This window comes from Coptis chinensis, chromosome 1 (assembly GCF_015680905.1).
Source record: "Coptis chinensis isolate HL-2020 chromosome 1, ASM1568090v1, whole genome shotgun sequence".
Lineage (NCBI taxonomy): Eukaryota > Viridiplantae > Streptophyta > Magnoliopsida > Ranunculales > Ranunculaceae > Coptis > Coptis chinensis.
The window spans coordinates 35874079-35898711 of NC_141456.1; the positions used below are offsets into that span (position 1 = coordinate 35874079).

A 24633-nucleotide genomic window follows, 5' to 3' on the forward strand; every position below is an offset into this window, starting at 1 on the left:
ATCAAACAACATTACAAACATGGCTTGAGGCAAGTGGTAGAACTTGTTAGGATTGCCTGTGGTTTGTGGTGGCGACAACTTTAGAATTTGCAAATTTTTTTCTGTATGACTTTTTTGGTGATCATATATTGTAATAGGCTGGGGATTACTTGATTGGATATACTTGCGAGGTTTCTTGTTTGTTGTTTTGAACATGCCCCACCGCTTTAACTTTTAGAAGGAGACTAAGTCAATATCTTTACCGTTGATACTTGCTTTATCTTTGAAATAACCTTAAAGGTCGTGGGACCTTTGGAGTATTGTACTTGAACTCCCTAAATAGCTCTGCATCTTTGGGAAAAGAAAGAGTATTAATGCTATGTGTTTGATAGGACGACCATTTGACGAAGTTCCCAAAACAACATTTGACCATTTGACCATCGAAAACAAAAAGATTAGAAAACAAGGACACAGAAATCAAGACCGAGAAAATCAAGGACACGTAAAAATCAAGATCGAAACTGGATGGGAGTCTCCCAAAAAGAAACATAGATGTCGAGCTCGAAAAATCAAGGGAAGGGAGCTCATGGACTAAGTATCCTACGGTTTGTAACTGGTACACTAAGTATTGCGTTTGGACAGAAAATGTGATCAAATTCATTGCGTTTGTTGCGTACTGCTATAAACGGCAAGCCTTTGTTGGGCTTCAGCACCAAAAATTTAAGCCCACCAAGGCCACCTCAACTGAAATTCCCCGAAATGAAAATGAAAGAGGCGGCTTCTTTATTTCTATTTTCTTTCTTTCCCCAAAAAAAACCCCTCTCCGAAAAACAGTCACCACCATCTCTAAAATTTATTTCGGATTCACCCTGATCTTGTGGGACTTGTGTTGTATTCTTCGCATACGCGAGATCTTATTTCTTATTATATGTTCTATCTTGATCTAAAACTACCAGTAGGAAGAAAGCTACCATCAAAGACATTCTTATCTGGCCTTGCTTGTTATAACCCTTATGATAAGAAGGATTCAGTTATTTATTCAATAGAAATGTTCCGTGGGTATTTGAACCGTTTAAAGCATTTAATAGAAAAGGAAGAAATAAAAGCAGCAGGTTGATGCATGTAAGTCGTCTCTTATCTTATTGGATCGACTTATTCTCTTTCCAAAGGGGAAAAACCCCGACATTCAAATGATTTGGAAATGTGTCGCAACTTTGACTATTGACTTGCTTCCTGCATTGATGGACTGAAGCAGGAATGAAATGGGTACAACCAAATCCAATTAAGCTTGGCTTGGTGAAAAATGCGCTCGAATGAGAAAGTGAAAGGGCGGATCAATTTCAATCGGCCAAGTTCATTCAGGATGAGGGAAAAAGGTAGCCCACAAAAGGTGATTGATTGCCTGCTCTATCTATTCATTGATCCATTGGATCACTCCCTCTTTTTCCAAGAATTCATGAGCCGCTCGGAAAAAGCCTTCCATTTCCGTCAAATGACCCGGCCTCCCCTGGCTCTTCCACCGTCCGGGCGTTCGACCAGCCTGGGAAAGAACTCTGGTTTTCCAGCTCTGCACTTTGTCACTCACTCTATTAACTAACAATTCAAAGTCCTTAAGAATAAGCTTTCATGCTAGCTAGCTTTTTCGACTTTTGTTTAGGTATTCATTTTCTTAAAAATCTTCTACTTAATTGTTGGTATGTTTACAGACGAGTAACATGGTTAGTATTGGCTTAGTTGAAAGCTTATAGTTTGTAGGATTTGCCTCGAACTTTCCTCGCCATCCTACCCCTCGACGAGGACGGTAGGAATGTCTTGAGGGTGTTTACTTACACCTTATGCGCGGCATAATCCCTTTGTTGGTTACTGCCAGGTATAGGGTTTCAAAGTTTTTTTACATTGATTTGCTTTTTGTTTTAATTTACTGAAAACCCTGGTACATACATATTTTAGTCCAAACCATGGACTATTATATTATCGCGAACGTGCCAGGATTTGATTGGTGTATATCTTTAGAGGTATACGATTATTCTTTGATTATCCTTGTTTCATGATATATGGGCAGACTATGTTCACGAGGTATATAATGAGAACTGTGTCTCATAGAAAATGTTTAAGTTTGGTTTTTTCTTTTTCTTTTTATTGTAAATGAGGTAACTTCCAGAGTTATAGTTAAGGCTGATGTCAATATAGTAAGTTGATCGTCAATATAATTAGTATGTTTGACCGGTATTGACGACATTTTTTTTTTTTTTTCACAAATGTTTCTTTGAATGGTGCCGATCCCGTTGGACTAAAAGCATCGCAGCGTTGCCACTACATCGATGGTGTCTTCATGTACTTTGAAGGTACATTTGTTGTTTTAAGTTTAGAGTGGTTTGGTTACTTATTTTTTGTGGCGTGGTTTGTTAGTTTCCCTAGTTTTAGCTAGTGTAGGTACTGATTTGGGATTTAAAATGATGATTATTGAAATAGATACTTTATTTTGAATGAAGTATGATAGTAAGGTTGGACTAATGTGAAGTTTTGTGGTATGAAGAATGTAGTGGTAGTGTACCGTAAGATAATTAAGCTAAGTTGAATTGAAGTCGGTGTGAATGGATGGGTGGGGTGATGGTTTGTTATCGCTGATCAATGATCGTGACGATAATTGCTTATAGTAAGCCACATCACAAAGGCGTAAGACCTTTAAATTTATCAATACTCGGTATACATTTTTGAACTCATCTTCAATACATTGTTTTGTAATAGCTTTCTATTTTTTTTTGGTATCATTCCTACTGTTGGAACAAATGAAAGGAGGTGACACATCTACTCGCTGAGTCCGGATTTGAAGCCGAGGACAAGATTTCCCCAAACCATTTTGTCATGCACATCCTAGGTCGACAACCGCTTTGCAAAGAGGTAAGGGTTTCTTTTGCATTTTAAAATTTAATTGGGTAGATAAAAGGTTAAGTTTGAAAGAAATGCATTAAAATTAGTACTCACTACTCAAATAAAGCTCATGCTACCCCCATTCTTGAAGTACCGCCCTTCTGCATAAAACAACTTCAACTAGAACTATCCAGCTATCTCGCTAATTACTCGAGCTGATTAGATATCTTTTCCTTGTTGGCTGTACATTGCGCAAATTTTTTAAGAAGTTGAGGTTTGCATTTTTACTATATTGGATTTTGTCGCTTTACGATTTATTGAACCTATCTACTTTTGTTTTGTTTTTCTATTTTGTAGATTGAATTTAATAGAACAAGGCTATGGCTAGAAGGATAGACAAGCTAGACATGAAATCATTTTCTCGCACGGTGTTAGGGTCAAGGCATAGGCAGTGGTGATCAGGGGATACAAACTACTCTTCAACAAGTAAAATATTTCTTTTACAAGCAGGGGTAACTTGTAGGCCGGTTACTTGGTCTGGCATGATATTTTATTGAGTTAAGATATATTAGTGTGTCATGGTGCAATGTATAATGTGTGCCTAAGACTACTCGTCACATACTAAATTTTTTTCTTCTTTTGTTTTTGGAAATATAGGCACCTAGATGACAATGCAAGTTATTGAATTGGGCGGCTCTACATGAGTTAGTTGTTAAAGGGCGTTGGGAGACTACGATCTTATCAAACCGGTACATGATGTACTTTTTGGAAACAACGCTATCAATAAAAGGATAGCATCGTGTTTAATAGCGTTTTGTAAGTGCTATCCAATAAATTTCATAGCGTTTTTGGGATGCTATCTATGTCCTTTTTTGTAGTAGTGGCAGATGGTCAAGTGGGGCTGGTGGAGGGCTTCGTCTGGAAAAACTTTACTTCCTAAAGGGGCTAGCAGAAAACTCTTTGTTTGCTATAGCAGCACACAACCTACTACATGTTTGCTATATCTAATAATATTACTACACATTACACATAAGTACATATACTCAAATATCTATAAAAGGATATAAACAACTTACAATTTTTTCTGCCACTTCCCTCGTATCATCATCATAATATCCACCATTCTTGTCTTGACGAGCTAAAAGCCACAAATTAGCTCTATCATCCTCATCAAAAGATTCTCCCAACTCTTCTTTCTATTATAAAACATATAAATAGGAAGTCCAATTATTTGTAGAGTATATGTTACGTTCAATATATAAATTGATATTTAAAATATTTGTGCAAGTACTTACCAATTTATCTTCTAGGCCAAAGATATCCAAGCCTCCCCGATTCGGTGGTTATACTTATTCATTTTCCTTCGGCTGATTGTAATTTGCTTCTCTCCTTTCAAAATGGTTTACATGCATTCTTAGTATATATATTTCACAAGTACGCATGAATAAACACAACCAATTTACTGAAAATTCTATTCTAATAAAATTTATGATATACCCGAAACTCTCCCCGCTAATCTCGATTTCACAAATGCATGCCACGGGTTTCCTTATCTTATATTTTTAGGTGGATTTGTAAATGCATCTTGATCATCTTTAAAAGGGAAGATAAACTTCTTCGTAAAGCATATTCTTGAAGGTCCTCCAACTAACTCCAATTGATTTCAAAACTGCCTTCCTATACTTAACATCTATATTGAATCTAATCTGAGTAATGAACAAACAAAAAAAAATCAAGATACAAGCATGATAAGAAACAAACCAAAAAAAATGAACTATACAAGATATATTTACCAGAATGCCGACCCACAAAAGATTTAGAAGCTCCTTAGGTGCTTTTTTCCATGTTTGAAAAGCACTTAAAGGAATTAGGGCTCTCAAGAAGAGCACCTTCCCAACCGTAAAGCTGGTTGCGCACCTTTTGACCTATAGGCTTACCTTTTCCATTAAATTCAACAATAATTATTATGCCATCCCACTTACGAGACAAGGCATGCATTATGGTCGCACCTCTCTCACTTAGTGCTTCAAAGTGTCACTTAGTTCTTCTTCGCCTTCTGAATGGACAACCTCTTCGGATCCATCATTGAACTATGAATAACATATGGTAGTAATTAGTAATGCGTAAGATAAACCATATTATCCACATTCAAACCATATTATCTACATTCAAACCATATTATATAGAGTAGTAAACTGAATGCAATAGTAAATAGACGATTAAAATGAATAAATACAAGATGGACTAACCACTTTTAAAAAAAAAAAAATCAATCACTTGAAATTATTAAAAACACTTAATAAAAGTCTTACAACCAAAAAATTGCAATAAAGAGGAAAAACAAACACTAGGTTTTAGAAGAATCATTCTCGACCCATATTCCCTCACAGTCTTTACGTGAGAAAATTGGTTGAGATTCATCATTCACATCAAATGAATCAACACTTGGCACAACTTAAGGTTGAACCCTATCTCCAATATCCCCATCAAACACGTCATTACCAATATCGCTAACATTATAACATCTTTTAGGAGCTGTTAGAGCAATCGACCATTTAGGATCAAGTTGATCGGGAACATAAAAGACTTGCTTGGCTTGAGAGGCTAAGATAAAGGGATCAGATTTATGCCCAACTCTACCAAGATCCACTAGTGTGAAACCCGGATCATCGGTCTTTATGCCATTCCCATCGCCAACCCAATCACACTTGAACACCGGAATGTGAAACTAAAATAATCAAGAAGCCATATTTCAACGACAATACCATAGAAGGACATGTTGGAAAAGTCCGGATTTTTGTCCTTTGCACTTGCAACTTGCATTGCTCCTGCCACCAAGCTTACACCACTATTTTGATTCACTTTCGTGAAGCATCACGACCTTTGTAGAAAACCGATAACCATTGATGACATAACTCTCATATTTCAATGCATGCATTCGAGGTCCCCGAGCTATCCAAGTTAACACACTTGAGATTTTGTTATTCGAATGCTTCATTTCTTACGAAACCTATATTATGTTTAAAGTTAGTAACCAAGGCGTACACAAAATTATTACTTAACAATAGTTTATCTTACCCTTCCTTTCAGCCAATCACTAAAAGTACGGATGTGTTCTTCTTGTAACCAAGTTGGTTTCTTTGAGGAACGGGGGTGTTTTTTCTTTAGGTACTCCATGTGCTCCCTATTAAGTTTTAGAATGAATTAGTTATAGAATTTCTAAGCTAATGGAATAATCAACAAGGAAACACTTAAAGAAATTTACCCAATGTAAGGTTCAACAACTCTTGTGTTTCGCAAGACATAAAGATGTGCTTGCTCTAAGGCAGTACCATCAACTGCAGTGGCAACACCCCCCACTGGAGTGATTCCTTCCAGAAGCATATCATCAGGTGTGATTTTAGAGTTGGCAGGAACTCCAATTGGGTCCAAATCAGATAAGAATTCACTACAAAACTCAATTGCTTCCTCTGCAATATAATTTTCAGCCATGCAACCTTCTGGACGATTGCGATTTCGTACATAACCCTTCAACACACTCATACCTAAGACATTATAAGACAAAAAGATAGGATGATTCTCCATTTTTCATACATTATAAAGACAAAAAAGTGGGATAAAGTTTTTTTACCTCTCAAATGGGTACATCCATCGGAAGAAAGCTGGACCACAAAGTTTAACCTCTCTAACGAGATGGACAGTGAGATGAACCATGATGTCAAAGAACGACGGTGGAAAGTATTTCTCCAACAAACATAGTGTGACGACGACATCCCTTTGAATTTTACTCAACTGCATCACATCTATTACTTTCGCACAAAGTGCATTAAAGAAGAAGCACAGTCTAATAATTGTATACCTCACATGTTTCGGCAAGACAGACCGTATTGCCACTGGAAGCAATTGCTGCATCAAAACATGGCAATCATGTGACTTCAGCCCTTGTAACTTCAAGTCTTCCATTGAAACATGTGTCTTGAAATTAGAAGAGTATCCTTCTGGGACTTTCATCTCATGCAATGTTTGGCAAACCCTATGTTTTTCAGCTCTAGACAATGTGTAACAAGCTGGGGGTAAGAATGTCCTAGTTTTACCAATCTTTGGTGCTAGTTCATCCTTTCCCATGTCCTGAAGGTCCATACGACCATTAACAGTGTCCTTTGTTTTCGAGGGAATGTTAAGCAATGTACCAATAATGCTGTCACACACATTCTTCTCAATGTGCATGACATCCAAAATGTGTCTGACAAGCAAAAACTCCCAGTAGTCCAATTAAAAAAACATTGACTTCTTCTTCCAACATTTCTTAACAACTTCGTCGACTCCATCATCAACCTGTTTTGACCTTGGTGTGGTTGACCTCTTTGCTTGTCCTCCTACACCTTGTCGCTTCCTTTTACCCACTCGCTTTACTGATTTTCCTCCTGTGACCTTTTTCCCCCCTTTTGGCATTACTGATTTGCTCAAACCTGTGTTCTTCACTTTTTTCCCCCAAGAGACTTTGATCATGCTAACCTTTGCTTTTACTTTATCACCATCCAACACTTCTGGCTGTAACTCAAACTCTTGCTTGCCATAAAACACCTTCCTTTGTTTTCTAAATGGGTGGTTCTTTGGGAGGAATCTTCTGGTGGCCATGTATACATTTTTACAAGAATGCTTTAATCTAAACGAACGTGTTTTTTCACCACATACAGGACAAGCATAATACCCTTTAACACAACAACCAGATAGATTACCAAACGCGGGGAAATCATTTATTGTCCATAATAACACAGATCTCAATGTGAAGGTTTCTTGTCGGTAAGCATCATAAACATCAACCCCAGATTCCATAAACTTTTAAGTCATCAATCAAAGGCTGCAAGTACACATCTATATCGTTTTCTCGGTTGTCGTGGGCCTGATATTAACATAGTTAACATCATGAACTTTCTTTTCACGCACAACCAAGGTGGAAGGTTGTAAGTGATCAACATAACAGGCCAACAACTGTACTTACTGCTCAAAGAACCATGTGGGTTGAATCCATCTGTAGAAAGGGCTAGACGAAGATTCCTCGAATCTGCTGCAAACTCTGGCCACATAGCATCTACAGACTTCCATGCCGGGAATCACTGGTGACGGTTTGTCATCAACTTCTCTTTCATTGGCATGCCATGTCAAATCCTCGGCAGTTTTACAGACCAAACATCTTTCTGAACCTCGGGATGGGTGGAAAGTACCACATAACTTTTATAAGCACACCTTTGCTTGTCTCACCATATTCTTATTCTCTTTAAACCTTGACACTCCACAAGTAGGACATGTAGTGCGGTCCTTATTAGCATCACCTCTATATAGTATGCAATCATTAGGACATGCATGTATCTTTTCATACTTCATTCCATAAACGGACAACATCTTTTTCACCTTCCCCATTGAAGAGGGTAGTAAATTACCTTCAGGAAGCCCGTCTCCAAACAATTTCAATAACTCAGAAAAAGACTTATCAGACCACCCACCCTTCGCTTTTAGATTGTACAATTTCACCACCATTGATAACTTGGTATACTTGGAACACCCTTCATATAATGGTTTCTCAGCATCATTGAGCAGTTTTCCAAACTCTCCAGGATCCCCCGGATATTGTTCAAGTCCGCTTTGTAGCAAGTTTTTTGTGCTCGCTACATTGTCTGGAGTTTCCATCCCGTGAAGGAAGGCATCCTGTCTATCAAAACAAGGAGTTGCACTAAGAATTTTCTCCCCATGAAATACCCATCTTGTGTATTGCTTATCAATCCCGTGATGGAAAAGGTGATTTCTAACCACCTTTTGACTTAACTCGCAAAGATTGACACAGTGCTCACATGGACATCTCATACAAGTCTCCTAATTCTCTGTGGGGTTTGCAAATAAAAGAAAATTTGCAACCCCTTGAATATATTCATCTGACAACCTATCCTTGGACATCCACAATTTGTCCATTTAGTATCTAATAAGTATGTGCGTGGCAAGAAGTTCCTGAAGACATCCAAACAGAGCACTCAATTTTGCTAAAAATATAAATAAATAAAAAATGCAAAAGTATATAAAGGAAATACCTTAGATGAATTTGGTTTGTACATGTGGCTTTGTTGGGGTTCAAGGAAGTTTTCCTTAGATGGAAAGCTCACTACTAATTCTTGGAATTACTATTTTCGTGTAGTTTGCGGTTGGTCTAATAATTATAGTAGATATGGGTGTTATGCTGAAAAATTAGATGTGAATATGAGAAGTAGAAGTGCAGATTTCTTACTGTTTTACTAGAGCTGGAATAGTATTCATATATCAAGGTTAGAATTTCGGTTTATTAAATTTGTCTAAAGAATTGCTACTTTGGCTTGTAGTTGAGCAATACGCACTTTTGGCTTGGTGAGTCTCAGAGGGAAGAAACGTAACCCAACAAATTGTTGAATGTGGTTTTATTAAACTGCTTTCTTTTCATGAAATATTTTATGCAAGAGAATGACTTTATTGTTTCCAAGCCTAGCTGGTAATGTCCTTAGTCAAAATAGGATGTTGTATACATGCAAAATCCATTAATTAGTATATTATTTGTTACTTGAGTAGGTTTTGGTTGTTGTATACTTTGGTAAAGACTAAGGGTAGGTGGTGTACCAAGATTTCCTTGGCTACTTTAATGGTTTTATCTTTTCTTTTTTCACTTTTTAATAAGCGGTGGCGCTTTGTTTACCTTTTATATGTTAAAGTTAGTAATTTAGAATTCATTTCAGTTGTTAAGCTTTATGTTAAGTTCTTTGTTCAATACAGCACGACACACACAAAGTAGGACACACACACGCATGTACACACAACAAAACGTTAAAGCACTCACACTAAAGACCATCATGTACAGTACTCTATATATATCTTCTTAACATCACCACTATCTATTCATCTTCACACACAACACTTCATTTGTACTCTCTCGGTTCATACAAACATGGTGTTATCTATTGTTCTTCTAAAGCTTGTTGAATGGCTCTTGTATCAACTTTTAGCTAACTCGTGTTATAGAGCAGCAAGGAAAATCACAAACTATGGTTATTACTTTAAAAACCAATCTGTCATTAAATCATCATCACAACATTCTTCTTTGTTTCCTAGCTAGTGTTACCAAGTGCTGTTTGGAAGGTAGAGAATCACAAACATTGGTTGTAACTGTATTGACATGTGGCACACACATGGCCATTTTCTATATTTACATACTCTAAAAAAAATTATCTACAACGTTTCATATAATATGTCAATTTGTAGGGTAATTATTCATGTATGCATGCAGAGTAAAACAACACTTGTAATAATACTCACAGTTTACTGGTTCCTAGTTCATGCGTGAAGCAACAATTAATGCATGAATCTTACCTAGATTACCTACTTTCTGGTCACCATGCATATGACAATCTAACATATATAATAGCAAATATACCTATTAGGCAAACAGGCTTCTTTGTCGATTGAATACTTCACATTTCTTGTATGTTTTATTTTTTCCTTGTAGAGTACTTTGACATATACTAATAATTAACATTACTTTCAGGTGCTTGACCAAGAAATACCTAATGCCATACAAAATAAATATAGAAGTACTTTTAGTGCCTTGTGTCATTGGTAAAGGAAGGAGTCCAATAAGGAAAGGTGGGTTTTCTTCTATCTTAGTTCTATTGGGAGCTTCGCTGTACCTAAAACTGGATACTGGGATCAATTTTGTTGAAATTTTCAATATGAAATGGAAAAACAAAGAAGTAAACAAAGAAGCAAAAAAAAAATGTATTGTCACAATAAACAACAACCAGTAACACCAGAACATGCATAAACAACGGCCATGAGTCATTGTTTGAATTATGATCGGAAAAGAGGTGGGATGAAATTACAAAAATAAGTGCTCATGGTCGTGTTGAAATAACAAGTGTTAATAGCCTCGACCGAGGTTCTCATTGAAAACAAAAAATTCAAATGCAATAACAAATATTTCTACAAACAATTTAAACAAGAAAAAAGAGATAAACAAAAAAAATACTTACTTTTAGATTTCAGAAACCTTTGTTGTAGTAGTAATCAGACTGATCCCTTCTAGCTCAAACAAGTTTAAGCGCAGCAGTGAAGAAGTGAGTGTGCAAGAGACCAATGAGATGAAGAAAAAAAAAAGGGCGTAATTGTTAGGGTTTGCACTGGAAGGGGAAGAAGGATATATAGGGGTAACCCTAACATCAATCCCTTAATATCCGGCGAGAGGGAAAAGTAATTGGGGTGAGCGGGAAAATTTTCATCGCGAGGGGAATTTCTCATTATTGCTGTTTCGATAAGATTTTTTTTTGATTCGATAAGTTTTTTTTTTGATAAATTAAAGCTGTTTCCATAAGTGAGGAGTATATTGACGGTTTAAGAAGGTTCAATTCTTACTAACGAGTTCATTGATTTTGGTATTCTTTTTTTCGGTTAAGTTGTTGACGGTTTAATTGAAAGGAAAATGGAACAAATCTAGTGCCCAAAAAACTATGAGAAGGTTGACGGTTTATTCTATTGCTAATTTGACTGTTGTAAGAAATAATATTATATTTTCTTGACACTTGTGTCATACACGACATAATATTACAACAGCCGTCATAAAATTATTATATTTTATTGACGCTTGTGGTTTATTCTATTGCTAATTTGACTGTTGTAAGAAATACTATTATATTTTCTTGACACTTGTGTCATACACGACATAATATTACAACAGCCGTCATAAAATTATTATATTTTCTTGACGCTTGTGCCATACACGACATAATGTTGCAACAGCCGTCATGAATTTATTATATTTTCTTGATGCTTGTGTCATACACGACATAATGTTGCGATAGTCGTCATAAATTTATTATAATTTCGTGATGCTTGTGTCATACACGACATAATGTTGCAATAGCCGTCATAAAAATATTACTAAAACACCTATCTTGACGGTTTTTAACAAAGCCGTCAAGATAGATAAAAAACAAGTGTTATAATATGTCATTTTTTTAGTAGTGAACTGTCACATGTAACTCATCTTGGCATGCAATAACACGAGAATTAGACCTTGACCTACGTACACAAGATAGAGACCAGATGTGGCCACCAGAACATTCCATTCTATTTTAGGGGAACTTAAACATGATTTATTTAACAGACATATATTAGGTAGAGTGATTGCACAAGTTCATGTTATAGAATTTCAAAAAAGAGGCCTTCCACATGCTCATTTTCTCATCATTCTCCATGAAGATGATAAAATAAATAATCTTGAAGATATCGATAAGATTATTTCTACTGAAATTCCAGATCCTGATACGGATCCTGATTTGTATGCTGCTGTTACAAAACATATGATACATAACGCATGTGGAACTGTTAATAGGAATGCAGTTTGTATGAAAAATGGTAGATGTAAAAGTGCATTTCCTAAGTCATTTTCACACTCAACTTCACATGGTACTGATTCATATGCTACATATATGAGACGTGATAATGGAAGGCAAATAAGTGTTGGAAAATACACATTAAACAATCGTAATGTTGTTCCATACAATCCTTATCTTCTCTTAAAATATAATTGCCATATCAATGTGGAGATTTGTTCCAGCATAACTTCTGTTAAATATTTGTATAAATATGTTTATAAAGGACCTGATCGGGTGTCATTTGGAGTTAGTAGTAAACCATCTGGTAGTGATGATGAGATAACACAATTTGTTAATGCAAGATGGATTTGCCCACCTGAAGCTTTTTGGCGATTATATAAGTTCCCTTTAAATGGCATGTTTCCTTCTGTTATAGCCTTGCAAATACATCTACCTAATAGACAACAAGTTACTACTATAGTGGTGAACTTATAGAGGATATATTAGATGATGAACACCGTCTGAAAACCATGCTCACAGAATTTTTCAAAACAAATCTTATTAATGAGGAAGCACGCCATTATCTATATTTGGAGTTTCCAGAATACTTTTCTTGGGATTCAACTCGTAGGGAATGGTTCCGTAGAAGTCGCAATCGCAGAACGATCGGAAGAATTGCAACAATTTCTCCTATGGAAGGAGAACGCTATTACTTACGCCTGTTATTGTTACATGTCAGAGGTCCTACTTCTTTTAACGATTTGCTAACAGTCAATGGTGAGCATGTAGGCACTTTTAAGGAATAAGTTAGAAAAAGGGGCTTACTTGAAGATGATGATAGCATTAAAAGTTGTTTAAGCGAGGCTGCAACTACACATATGCCTTTTCTTTAAGACGATTGTTTGCTACCATTTAAATTTATTGTCAACCAAGTGGAGTAAGACAACTTTGGAATGAATTCTACCCATTTATGATTGAGGACTATGCTTCGACAAATGATAGAAATAGAAATACCCAACTATTTATTAATCGTCTTCTGAAGGAACTTGATGATATTTTAGCTGAGAAACAAAAGAAAATTACTGATTATGATTTACCCGAAATTATTGGGGGGCATTGACGAGGATATTGATTTAACAAGGCTTATTGTTGAAGAGAGATCTTTGCAAATTCCAAAAGGGGACCTTATGGCGATTCAAAACTTGAATGTTGAACAAAAACAGGCTTTTGATGAAATACTTTCATTTGTTAAAGAAAAAAAACATTCTATTTTTTTCATTGATGGACCAGGAGGTACGGGGAAGACATTCTTATATAGAGCACTTCTTGCATCTTTAAGGAATGATAATCATATTGCGATAGCGACAGCCACATCAGGGATAGCAGCCATTGCATTACCTGGGGGTAGAACTGCACATTCGAGGTTCGCCATTCCAATAAATATAGATTACCTCTCGACGTGTAACATTGGTAAGCGATTTGCACTTGCCAAGCTTTTGTGTTGTGCAGATATACTTATATGGGATGACGCAACAATGGCTCATAAACACGCTTTTGAAGCTCTTGATAGAACCTTAAAAGATATCACTGACTCTGACCTCCCTTTTGGTGGAAGTTTTTTTGTTCTTGGAGGTGATTTTCGTCAAACACTTCCTGTTGTTCCGCGTTCTACATGGGCTCAAGAGATTGACGCATCTGTTGTTAGGTCATGGTTCTGGAACAAGGTAAAAATAATTTCTCTAACACAAAATATGCGTGCACGAATTGATCCATGATTTGCTGATTTTCTATTACGTGTTGGAAATGGTGACGAGCCTTATATTGATGATGATAGAATGATTAGATTACCTGATGATATTGTATTGCCCTGGACAAGTGATTCGTCAATAAATGATCTAATAGATTTTGTTTATCCTTCACTAAGTCTTAATGGATGTAATAGTAATTACATTATTGATAGGGCTATTTTAACACCGAGGAATGATGTTGTCGATAAACTCAATAATCAGATTATAGACATGTTCCCAGGACAAGAAAAAACCTACTACTCATTTGATATTATATTGTTCCACCTGATCTTCGGAACTTATATCAACAAGAATTTTTGAATTCTATTGCACCAGGTGGCCTGCCCCCACATCAATTAACTCTGAAAAAGGGATGCCCAATCATGCTTCTTAGAAATATTAATCCGACTATAGGGTTCTGTAATGGTACTAGATTAATTTGTATTCATTTCTATGATAATACTATATATGCTGAGATTGCCACTGGCCAGTTCATAGGTAAAAAAGAGTTTATACCACGAATACCTCTCGAGCCAAATAAAAGCGAACACATGCCGTTTACTTTTATAAGGAAACAATTTCCAATTAAGCTTAGTTTCGCATTGACTATTAATAAATCACAAGGACAAACTATTCGTGATGTTGGTATATACCTTCCTAATCATGTTTTCACTCATGGCCAACTATACGTTGCACTGTCGAGGTGCGTCTCAAGAAATAACATAAAGATTTTAGTCAAAAATGGAACCTTAACTAAACGTAGTGGAACTTACACTAGAAATATTGTATATCAGGACGTGTTACTTTCAGATGATGATGATGCTATGGATGCTTTACACTGACCTTCTTTTCGTGTCATTATGCTATCATGCAATGAATCGTTATTCCTTTGATTTTCACTCCCCGGTTTTCGTATGTACAATAAAATGTGATGAATACTTTTCTACTGCAGTTAAAATAAACAATATGGTTAGTTCGGGATACCCACCCACAGTTAATATTTGCATTTAGGTATACGTCATCCCCACCACTCCCCCACGCTTTACTTTTTAAAAAACTCTCCACGGAGATATAAACATTCATGAATTAGAGATATCATATGAGGAAATTTTTTGGGCAATCCATTGAATTCACAATATTGTCTTCCTATCTGATTTTTCTATTAGACCCCCTAAAACCTATATATGTCTGTAACCACCCAACAATGCTCAAGTAGTCACTAGGATTTTTAGTAAAGAATAGTCAGAGTGCAAATTGAACGTGCCTTAGAACGTGTAATATTTACTATGTGATTGTTTCCTTTTGTTGGTACAGTACACAAGTGCCTTTAGTTTTTTCAATGAATTCCTGATTGTAAACAAAGCAAACGCTCAAACAATTAGAATAACAACTATTAAAGGGAGGGTATCCATGACTGACCAAAATTTTTTTTAACTTCGCCAATGCATTTTGCGTTTTGCATTGCTGGTCCCAAGCCCAGATAAAGGAGGAGGGGAAATAAATTTATTTTTATGTTGTATGCTATTAGTTATCCTTAGTACTGATAGCTTCATTTTGGAATTTAAACATACCATGTCAGCCATTCTAACTTTTCGTAGGAAGTGCTGATTATCGAACTTTTCTTAGGAAGTGCTGACTATCAAGCTGTTACTTCCTATCGTTTCGTCCTTTTCCAATTTCAGCTTCTACATGTGGTGGTGCAGCAATTTATCTGTCACTAAAGTTGATTTAAGTTTTTTTTGTGTGGTGCTGAAACAATAGACACGACACTGAAGTTGTTCTGCAAGTACAGGTTTGTAAATGTGATATACAAGATGTGCACCCGTTAATGGGTCTATAAGATTAGGATTGAAGAATTTAACTCTGCACAAGAATATTTTGTTTTAAAAATTTGTTTTATGCGTTTCCGTACGATCTGTGGACTAGCCTTTTTTTTTTTTTTTATTCAAGTGTATATAGTTCTATTTACCCATCATATGACCAATTTTCCTTATATTCTCCACGTGCTTACATATTACTTTTAAACTTCGTGCAATTTGTTCAAGATATACAAGTCATCGCATCTGCCTTTTGTTCCATTAACAATCGATTGTGACGATAAAGAGGCCAATAGATTCAATGGTGGTGCAAAAGCTGAGATATGAACAATGTTTTCAGACTGAACTAAATTCAATTCTAGCTGTTGCCGTCATTGTTATTCAACTTTAAATGATGATGCAAAAGAAGCCGATGGAAAACAAACACCCTTCTTAACACGTGAATCATTGCATCGATACACATTGGCATCGCTCAAGTAAGAAACATTACTCTACTCCTACAACAATATTATGAATGTATTTAGTTCGAGGCTAACACAATCTCAGCTATCCGATATGCATAAACTACCAGGTGATCGTGCCGCATACCATTAGTCATATAAAGATCTATTTACACAGTTCTGGTTTATGGCTTGTGGCTTCATATTGTAAAAAAGTTATTATCAGATTACTTGACACTGGCCTTTATCCAGGGTGCATTTGTTTCGATGACAGGGCAATGATACCAGTGCCCTTAGGACATAGACATATCCATAAACAAATACATTAGTGTGATGAAGTCCTTGCCCATTGTGGTCATCTCACTGAAGCAGAAGCTGTTTTTAAAGATATGAAACTAAATAATTTGGTTCCAGATGAACCTGTCTACGCTCTCCCGTTAGTTTCATGGGGAAAGGCTGGTAAAGCTCGTAGATGGTTTCAGTATATGGTTGCCGCAGGTCTGTGCCCTAATGTTCCAACATGCAATTATCTTCTTATTGCATTCCTTCTGACACACCGGTTCCCTGATGCTTATTAAGTGCTACTGAGTATCCTGTTTTTTAGACTGCAACCTTCTTTACAGACTTACAAGTTGCTCCTCATCTGCTTTATAGACAGAATAATTCATGGTGATATGATTTTTTTGTCGCGAGCTCATGACAACCACTGGCCACGCTGCTCATGCATTTCTGGTGTCCATGCCAGTTGCCGGACTATATGGTCAGAACGTGAAAGATTATGCAAGCAACTTCATGGATCTAAGGGTGAGTATGAAACATCAAATATCTTCCACGGGAGAATGATATATGCTCCCTTCCTAATGAATGTATACTCCCATGCCAGTAAGATAATACTCAACAAAGAACCCTTGCAACTCCAGTGTTATCACGTCACACACCGATAAAATCTTCATTACTCGATGAGAATTCTCAATAGATTTATCACTTTAAATGTCTCACCCCCTACTTCTCCCTCTAATTAGTCTCTCCCCTTGCATACTCTCCATTACCTCTGCAACCACAATGGAAGAGGTGAGATTCCTATTTCCTAATTTCACTTTTACTTTCAGTTAGAATTTAATCTTAAATAGTTTATTGTACGTTGCCTTCCTCTAATTTATTTTTATGCGTGATTTGAACCATTAATGCCGAAAGGACTTCATCTGTATCCATTGCAAAAAATGAGTTATGATTTCATATGTACATATGTCACATCAAATTTGCGACTTTATTGATTTTAGTCAGATAGGTAGTCCATTACTTTCAAGGAAGATAAGTAATAAATACATCCTTCTTTCAACAGATAGAGGCTGAGATGAGGAGACTAAAAATGGAGCTAAAGCAAACCATGGACATGTACAAAGACGACCGCAAAGAAGCGATCTCAGACACAAGGTAAGATCTTTTCAGTTTGAACACCTGATCATATTTTGTCGAACTACAACAGTTTATAACTGAGGACCTGCTTATAACCCAAGTACCAAATATAAGTTAAGAGCAATGGTTGCAACATTTAACTACCATTGACTCGCCAAGTTTGCATGAACCTTTCTTGATTTCCTTCAAAACCAAGTTACTAAGAAAATTGGTATCTGTGATGTTTGATATCAGGCTTTAGAGTTTCACCAATGGAAAATTAATGAAGTTCACAAGTTTGAGGATGCAAAGCTTGCTGAAGAGGCAACACTTGCAATTGCCAAGATGCAAAAGGCGAGGACGCGGGCGGCCAATGAAGCTACTGCCGCATCAAAAAGGATAGCCGAACTGGAGACAAAGAGGAGGAAGGTTGTCGAGATTAAGGCTCTGATTGAAGCAGAAGCGAAAACCAATGTCTTGACTGCTTTGGCCAACAGTAACATACAACATAGAAGAGATCGAGATTGCTATCGATAACTTCTCGATTCTCTAAAGATTGGTGAAGGTGGATATGGGCCAGTTTATATAGAGTTGAGCTTGATCACACACCAGTTGCCATTAAGGTCTTAAGATCGGATGCGCAGACAAGGGATGAAACAATTCCAACAAGAGGTAACATATATAGTGCTAGCGGTGGTGGTAGCATAAGTAAATAACTATGCATTTATGTCTTTATCACGAAATTTTGTATTCATGATGAACAAACATGACTATGCAGTGGAAGTGTTAAGTCGCATTAGACATCCAAACATGGTTCTTTTGCTTTCGTCCCCGAGTCCGGATGCTTAGTCTACGAGTACATGGACAATGGTAGCTTAGAAGAAAGGCTCTTTAGGAGGGGAGGGACACCTACGATTCCATGGTGGATTGATTCAAGATAGCAGCCGAGATTGCAACTGGACTTCTATTCCTTCACCAAACAAAACCAGAGCCCCTGGTGCACCGGGACCTTAAACCATGCAATATTCTCCTATATCACAACTATGTGACCAAGATCAGTGATGTTGGGATGGCACGTTTGGTCCCACCCTCGGTAGCCAACATGGTTACTCAATATCACATGACATCAGCAGCGGGGACATTTTGTTACATAGACCCAGAGTACCAACAAACGGGCATGCTAGGAACCAAGTCTGATATATACTCTCTAGACAAGACTATATTGTTGTCGTCATTGTTGATATATACTCTCTAGACATACATAACACACTTGCCTTTGTTCCTTCACATGAATTCATACAGAGATGACTATAATAAAATCATTTACACATGGTGGTAATATAGAACTGACACTCATTTTCTTCATAGAATTGCAAGCTTCCATCCCAATTTTTTTGGTTCTATTGTTGTCTCCTTTTGAATGTCTTGACGTTATTTTTTTTCAAGTTCCGTTTTACAATAAACGATCGTCCCTAACATTGCTTTTAAAGCTCAACAGAGGTTTGCCTAACAAAAAAAAAATCATAAATCTTTTTGAAAAAAAAATTATCGCTATGTAACATTGTTAATTTTGAATGGCACGTTTTGAAATCATATTCAAGAATTTTATTAGGAATTACTACACGTCTTAGAAATATTTTCCCACATTAATTTTTTTTCTTCCGTTTTTTACTTGCAAAAAAAATTGGCTTAACCGCCAAGTTTTTCATTTATAAACAGTTACACAACCACTTTCCTTAAAGCCAAGAATCTAGGTTTCAGTTGAATCTATTTGAAAAGAGATACATCCTACACACCGTTTAGAATACAGATTCAGTTACTTCATACATTGTCAATCCTAACTACCCTGTAACAGGTATGATAGTTACTATAAATACTCAAAAAACTACATTTTCAAATCCCTCTTTTCTTCTACTTCTGTTCAATTCTCTTATACATCATCACCAAGAACAACAAGTACCCAAATCACTCCAAAAAGTTGGCTTCTAAATCTCCTCACTTTTAAGTTACAACTTTTAAATTTGGCATGTTGTTGCTTTATTTTTCCTTTCAACTAATTCATTGCACTTTAAGTACACGTTACAAATGGGTACAGCAGAATATGTTCGATTGTCTGAATTAACTGACAGAACTCATCGGTGTAAAATTAAAGTTCGTGTCTCGAGAAGATGGACCTTAGGCAGTAAAGACTCCCAAGAAAAGAAGAAAAGATTTGATGTTGTCCTGATTGATGAACAGGTAATTTGTATAAGTCATTTATGTTCCGTTATATTGAATTCTCCCCATTATGACATTGCCTAAATGATTTTAATTATTTTCAGGGAAATCAAATTCAAGCCATTGTTCCTAAGAAGTAAGAACCATTCGAACACATTCTTAAATGTTCTTCACGAAGGACATGTATATCACATTGAAAACTTCAGTGTGCAAACTAGAACAGATTCATACCACCCCGTTCAACACGAATATCTTATACTTATCAGATGGGATACTATTGTTAGGGGATCTTCCGAAGCACACCCTGAAATTCCAAAATATAATTTTGACTTCGTTGAGTTTAACAACATTAGGCTGCTTCCAAAAGAAAATCAGAATCTGCAAGGTAAGTTGCCGTGATATAATAGCAGTCTTTCAATTCTAAAAACATCGTTAGAAATGACTATTTCATCAAATTGTTTTTTTTCAGATGTGTATGGTACGCTTGAAGGTGTTTCAGAATTGATGTTTAGAAAAGGACTCATGTTGAAAGAGATCTTCTTGAAGAATAGCAGGTTTGCTTTTCCATATGCTTATTTAGAATTTAAAAAATGCATAACCAACTCTATACATTAACACAGTAATATATTATCTATGCAGTGGAACTGAACTGAAAATAAATCTCCGGGAAAATGCAATACAATTGATGGATAATGTTATTACGTATGCAACGAGCGTATCGGGTGTTGGTTGTCACTTCGCTAACTGTTGGAAGCTATTATGGTGATTATATTGGATTTATAATCTATATAGCACTTTTTCTTTTACATTACCTATTTAATCTTAAATTTTTTCTTTTTCAAATCAATACTTCCTTAATTCAACAAGCGTAACCCAGTTCTATGTCAACTTGGAAATTCCAGATGTTAGAATTACAAAACAGGTGATCAAATAAAATGAAAACTTATTTAAAATAAAATATACACTTTTATTAACTAGCCATTGATCAAGTATGACTATATTTTATATTTTTACAGCTCCACTTACAAAGAAAGAAATATTTCAGTGCTACAAGCTTCGTCATCAGTTGAACGTAATATGAAGGATAGATCTTTAAGAAACAGGAAAACGCTTTCGCAAATTCTTCAGATGTTAAACGCAGATTCTGTTGTAAGTTTACTCTACATTTGCCTATCGACCATTTTTAATTTTACTTTTCTCAAAATACTTACATTCCATATAGGGACAAGTCTTCACATGCAAAGCAATTATTAATGATATTGTTCATGATTATGCACCGTTCTATAAGTCATGCACCAAAATCGGCTGCCGGAAAAAAGTGATAGCCAAAGGTGATCACTATTGGTGCAATAATTGCAACAATGCTATTCCATCTCCGATATATATATATATATATATATATATATATATATATATATATATATATATATATAATATATATTCATTTAAAGATATTCATTTAATACTTCTCTCGACTTTATGATTTTGATCTAATAAAAATGTATGCTAGGTATCAACTGAAAGTTCACATTCAAGATGACACAGAAAGTACCCTAATAACTATATTTGGCAATGAAGCAGAAGAGCTACTAAAACATCCAGCTTCTGAGTTGGCTAGGCTTATCGAAACGGTAAAACCATTACAACGCTATCAAAATTTTTGCATCCGATCTTTATGCCATGCGATATATCTTTACAAAATACAACATTATAACTGACTACTTATCATTTATTGGAGTAGGTAGATGGTATCCAAACTGTTAAGGCCATAATGGATGTAATTATTGGAACTTCGATAGTGTTTGAGATAAAAATCAACCAATACAACATCCAGAGTCAAGGAAGGGATGGCTTTACAGCTAATAAGGTTTTTCAGATGGATTACAATCTTGATTCACACCAAATACAAGAAGAAATTGAACAGGTAAATAGATATACAAACTTTTCCTTTATGATTGTGTTTTATCTATTAGATACATACTTCATTTTTTCACCCTTTGGACCCGTTCAATTTTATTACACTAGCTACCAATAATATGATTATTTATCATTGGCTTATATTTATTGGTTTACCTCTTAATATACACTCAGGTGACAGAGTCATCACAGATTTTAAATGATTCCTTCCATGCCCAACTACCTGACAACATGAAGCAGAACAACTTAACTCTTATGAAAGAAAAGGTATTCATTTACTTTTACCCTATTGCAAATGACTAAGTATCTATACAAAAAAAAAATTGCATATTCCTTTATTCATCGCTTTATTCTTATTATGCTCTTTTGTCTAGCAGCAGATTCTTTTGGCAAGTTCCAATGACATTCCTCAGCCCTCAAATAAGAAAAAAAGATCTAATAAAACTTTCAAAATAAAAGCTTATATGGTATGTGTTTTACTTTTATATGTTTCCCTTTTTAATAGATAGTTAGACATTCACTTATCTTCTGTCTGCTTATTTGTCAAAGAAATTTTCGACTGAAGATTCGAATGAACCATCCCAAACTTCAGTCATTAGACCTCCATCTAAAAGAGTTCGTAGGATAAAAGAAAACAAGGTATTTAAACATTACTTATTTTCAAACAAATAGACCTTTACCACAATTCTACATGACTCTTCTTACTCATTTCAATCACATATATTTTTTCTTTGTTTGTAGGACTGAAGATAAAATGTGTCAAAGTAGATCATGCGATGGAGATATTTTATATTTATTTGTTTTTATTATTAGTTGTGTTCTTAAAAGAAACCTTATTGTGCTATCTTCTGTAACTTTATTGCTTTTAGACATGAAGTACATCTCTATCATACGTATCAGAACCAGTATAATAATGTGAATAACTTTATTGCATTTATTGTGCTATTTCTTTGATTCCCTCTATATAATTTCCATTTTACAGTACATTCGTATATATAATCACTTTGGTTTTAAAGGTTTATAGATTTAAGGGATCAAGATCTAAGGTACTTGAGGGACATATGTTCCAATTTCTGACAGTCTAGTAGGGAAACAAATGCTTCCACTACAAGTAAAGGTTGTAAAAGCTATTAAGGAGGCATTCCACCTGAAAAAAACTGCAACCACTACCGAGTTCTTAGAAAAGGTTACTTGCATTTCATGCTACTCTATCTGAGCATATTAGAAACGGATGTTGTTGGCAGGATGCAATTCGATTTTGTGTTGAATAAAAAGGCAAAGATTTGGATACTGTTAGGTTTGTTTCCTATCTCCAAATTCACCATTACTATTTTTGTAATTATCTTTTATGTCTTTTTGCGATTATGAGTTTCATAGTTTCATTTGATAAAGCAATTATTAGAAGGAAAAATAAAACAGTGCATTTGTCATGCATAAACCGGCCGTGGTTCGGCTTCATACTCTACTCGCTATTTGGTTGTAATAAGCAGCCCCGACCGCCGCAAACAAACAATTATTTTTACATTAGTAGTTCTGGGATCTACAACACCACCTCATGTTGAAGGGGTATGCTTTATGCTTCTGTTCTGTTTTGTCGAATTCCGATCCCATGTGTTTCATACTAGATATTTTCAGAATGTAACAACGTAGGACATCCAAAAAACAGATATGGATTCTACTATCCTCTAACTATGTTGGTCCTGCAGATAGCCGATAACTGTTGTCTCATATTAGAAACAATAACATACTTGGGAAATCGACATCATATTGATTCACAACTTCTTCGATATGTTTCCTTTACTTATTCAGATTTAATAATCAGGAATTGTCCAAGACCTAAAATCGTCATCAAGGAAAGAAGAAGTAATACTCCTTCACTACCCAAGCACTCCGAAGGGTTACAGGGAAGCACCTGTTAAGGGTAAGCTTCGTCTTTTAAACTCCTAAAGTTTTCTATTCTTAATTGACCTTCTTCTTTTCTTCTCGAATATAGGTCGACTCCTTTCGTTTCTACTGGCAAGCTTTTCCGGAAGCTCAAGGTCTGGAGTGACACCCTGTAGAAGGTCTATGCTAATAAGCAAAAATATTTTTACAACACACCGCTAATAAACAGATAGAGTAGTAGGAGGGAATACAAGTGTTACATTCATGCCTTCATACGAGCCATTGCTTGAAAGAGGATTTCCACTATTACTAACACGAGAGGAAAAAATGTGCGTATTATGTTGGCACAGGAAATTTATGCATTCAATTTTACTGAAACCGTGGAAACTTCAGGCACGACTGCTGCACCCCAGGTAATAGACTTTAATTATGTTCAGTAAAATGCTAAACTTACATCTATTGTTATATTTAGTTTAAATAAAAGTTTGATGAAAGAATATGTGTTGTGTTGTGGTGTTGTGCATGTGGTAGTGTATGGTGTGTTCTGGTTTGGTGGAGGTGGTAGTGTGTGTTTTGTGTTTTGTGTTTTGTGTATGTGTATGTGTATGCTGGTTGTAAACTAAGTTTACCATTATCAGTTTAGCACCAGTCTGAGAAGAGTTAGAGCATAGTTTTTCTTTAAAACAATCACATCTTATTCAGCCAACAAACAAAATCAAGGCTTCATAGTGTATGTTTGTGTATGCCCAAAGGTCGGCCCATCCGAAAATCCAATGCTTTTATATTACATCTCACTGGCACGGTATGCTGGTCTCCTTACCATAAATAATGTGTTACCAATAGGACTCCTACATTTCTTTGTTACTGAGCTAAACTTGGCAGGACACCATTAAAGCCGATGGCGCCATGTTGCAAAGGATAAATATATTGCGGATGTTTT

The 24633-nt window shown here is 35.8% G+C and overlaps 2 protein-coding genes and 1 pseudogene across 2 annotated transcripts; all 3 read left to right on the forward strand.

Moving 5' to 3' along the window:
- The first annotated feature begins 9814 nt into the window (after nt 1-9814).
- On the forward strand, nt 9815-12731 carry LOC147523721 (uncharacterized). Its single transcript, XM_086572158.1, has 2 exons — nt 9815-9914; nt 12178-12731. Exons 1-2 carry the CDS (start codon nt 9815-9817, stop codon nt 12729-12731), a joined length of 654 nt encoding a protein of 217 aa, XP_086428284.1.
- Nucleotides 12732-13324: 593 nt separating this feature from the next.
- Nucleotides 13325-16858, forward strand: LOC147523722 (uncharacterized). Its single transcript, XM_086572169.1, has 2 exons — nt 13325-13960; nt 16610-16858. The coding sequence occupies exons 1-2, from the start codon at nt 13325-13327 to the stop codon at nt 16856-16858; spliced, it is 885 nt and encodes a 294-aa protein (XP_086428295.1).
- Nucleotides 16736-18930, forward strand: LOC147523723 (U-box domain-containing protein 34-like; annotated as a pseudogene).
- The last annotated feature ends 5703 nt before the right edge of the window (nt 18931-24633 follow it).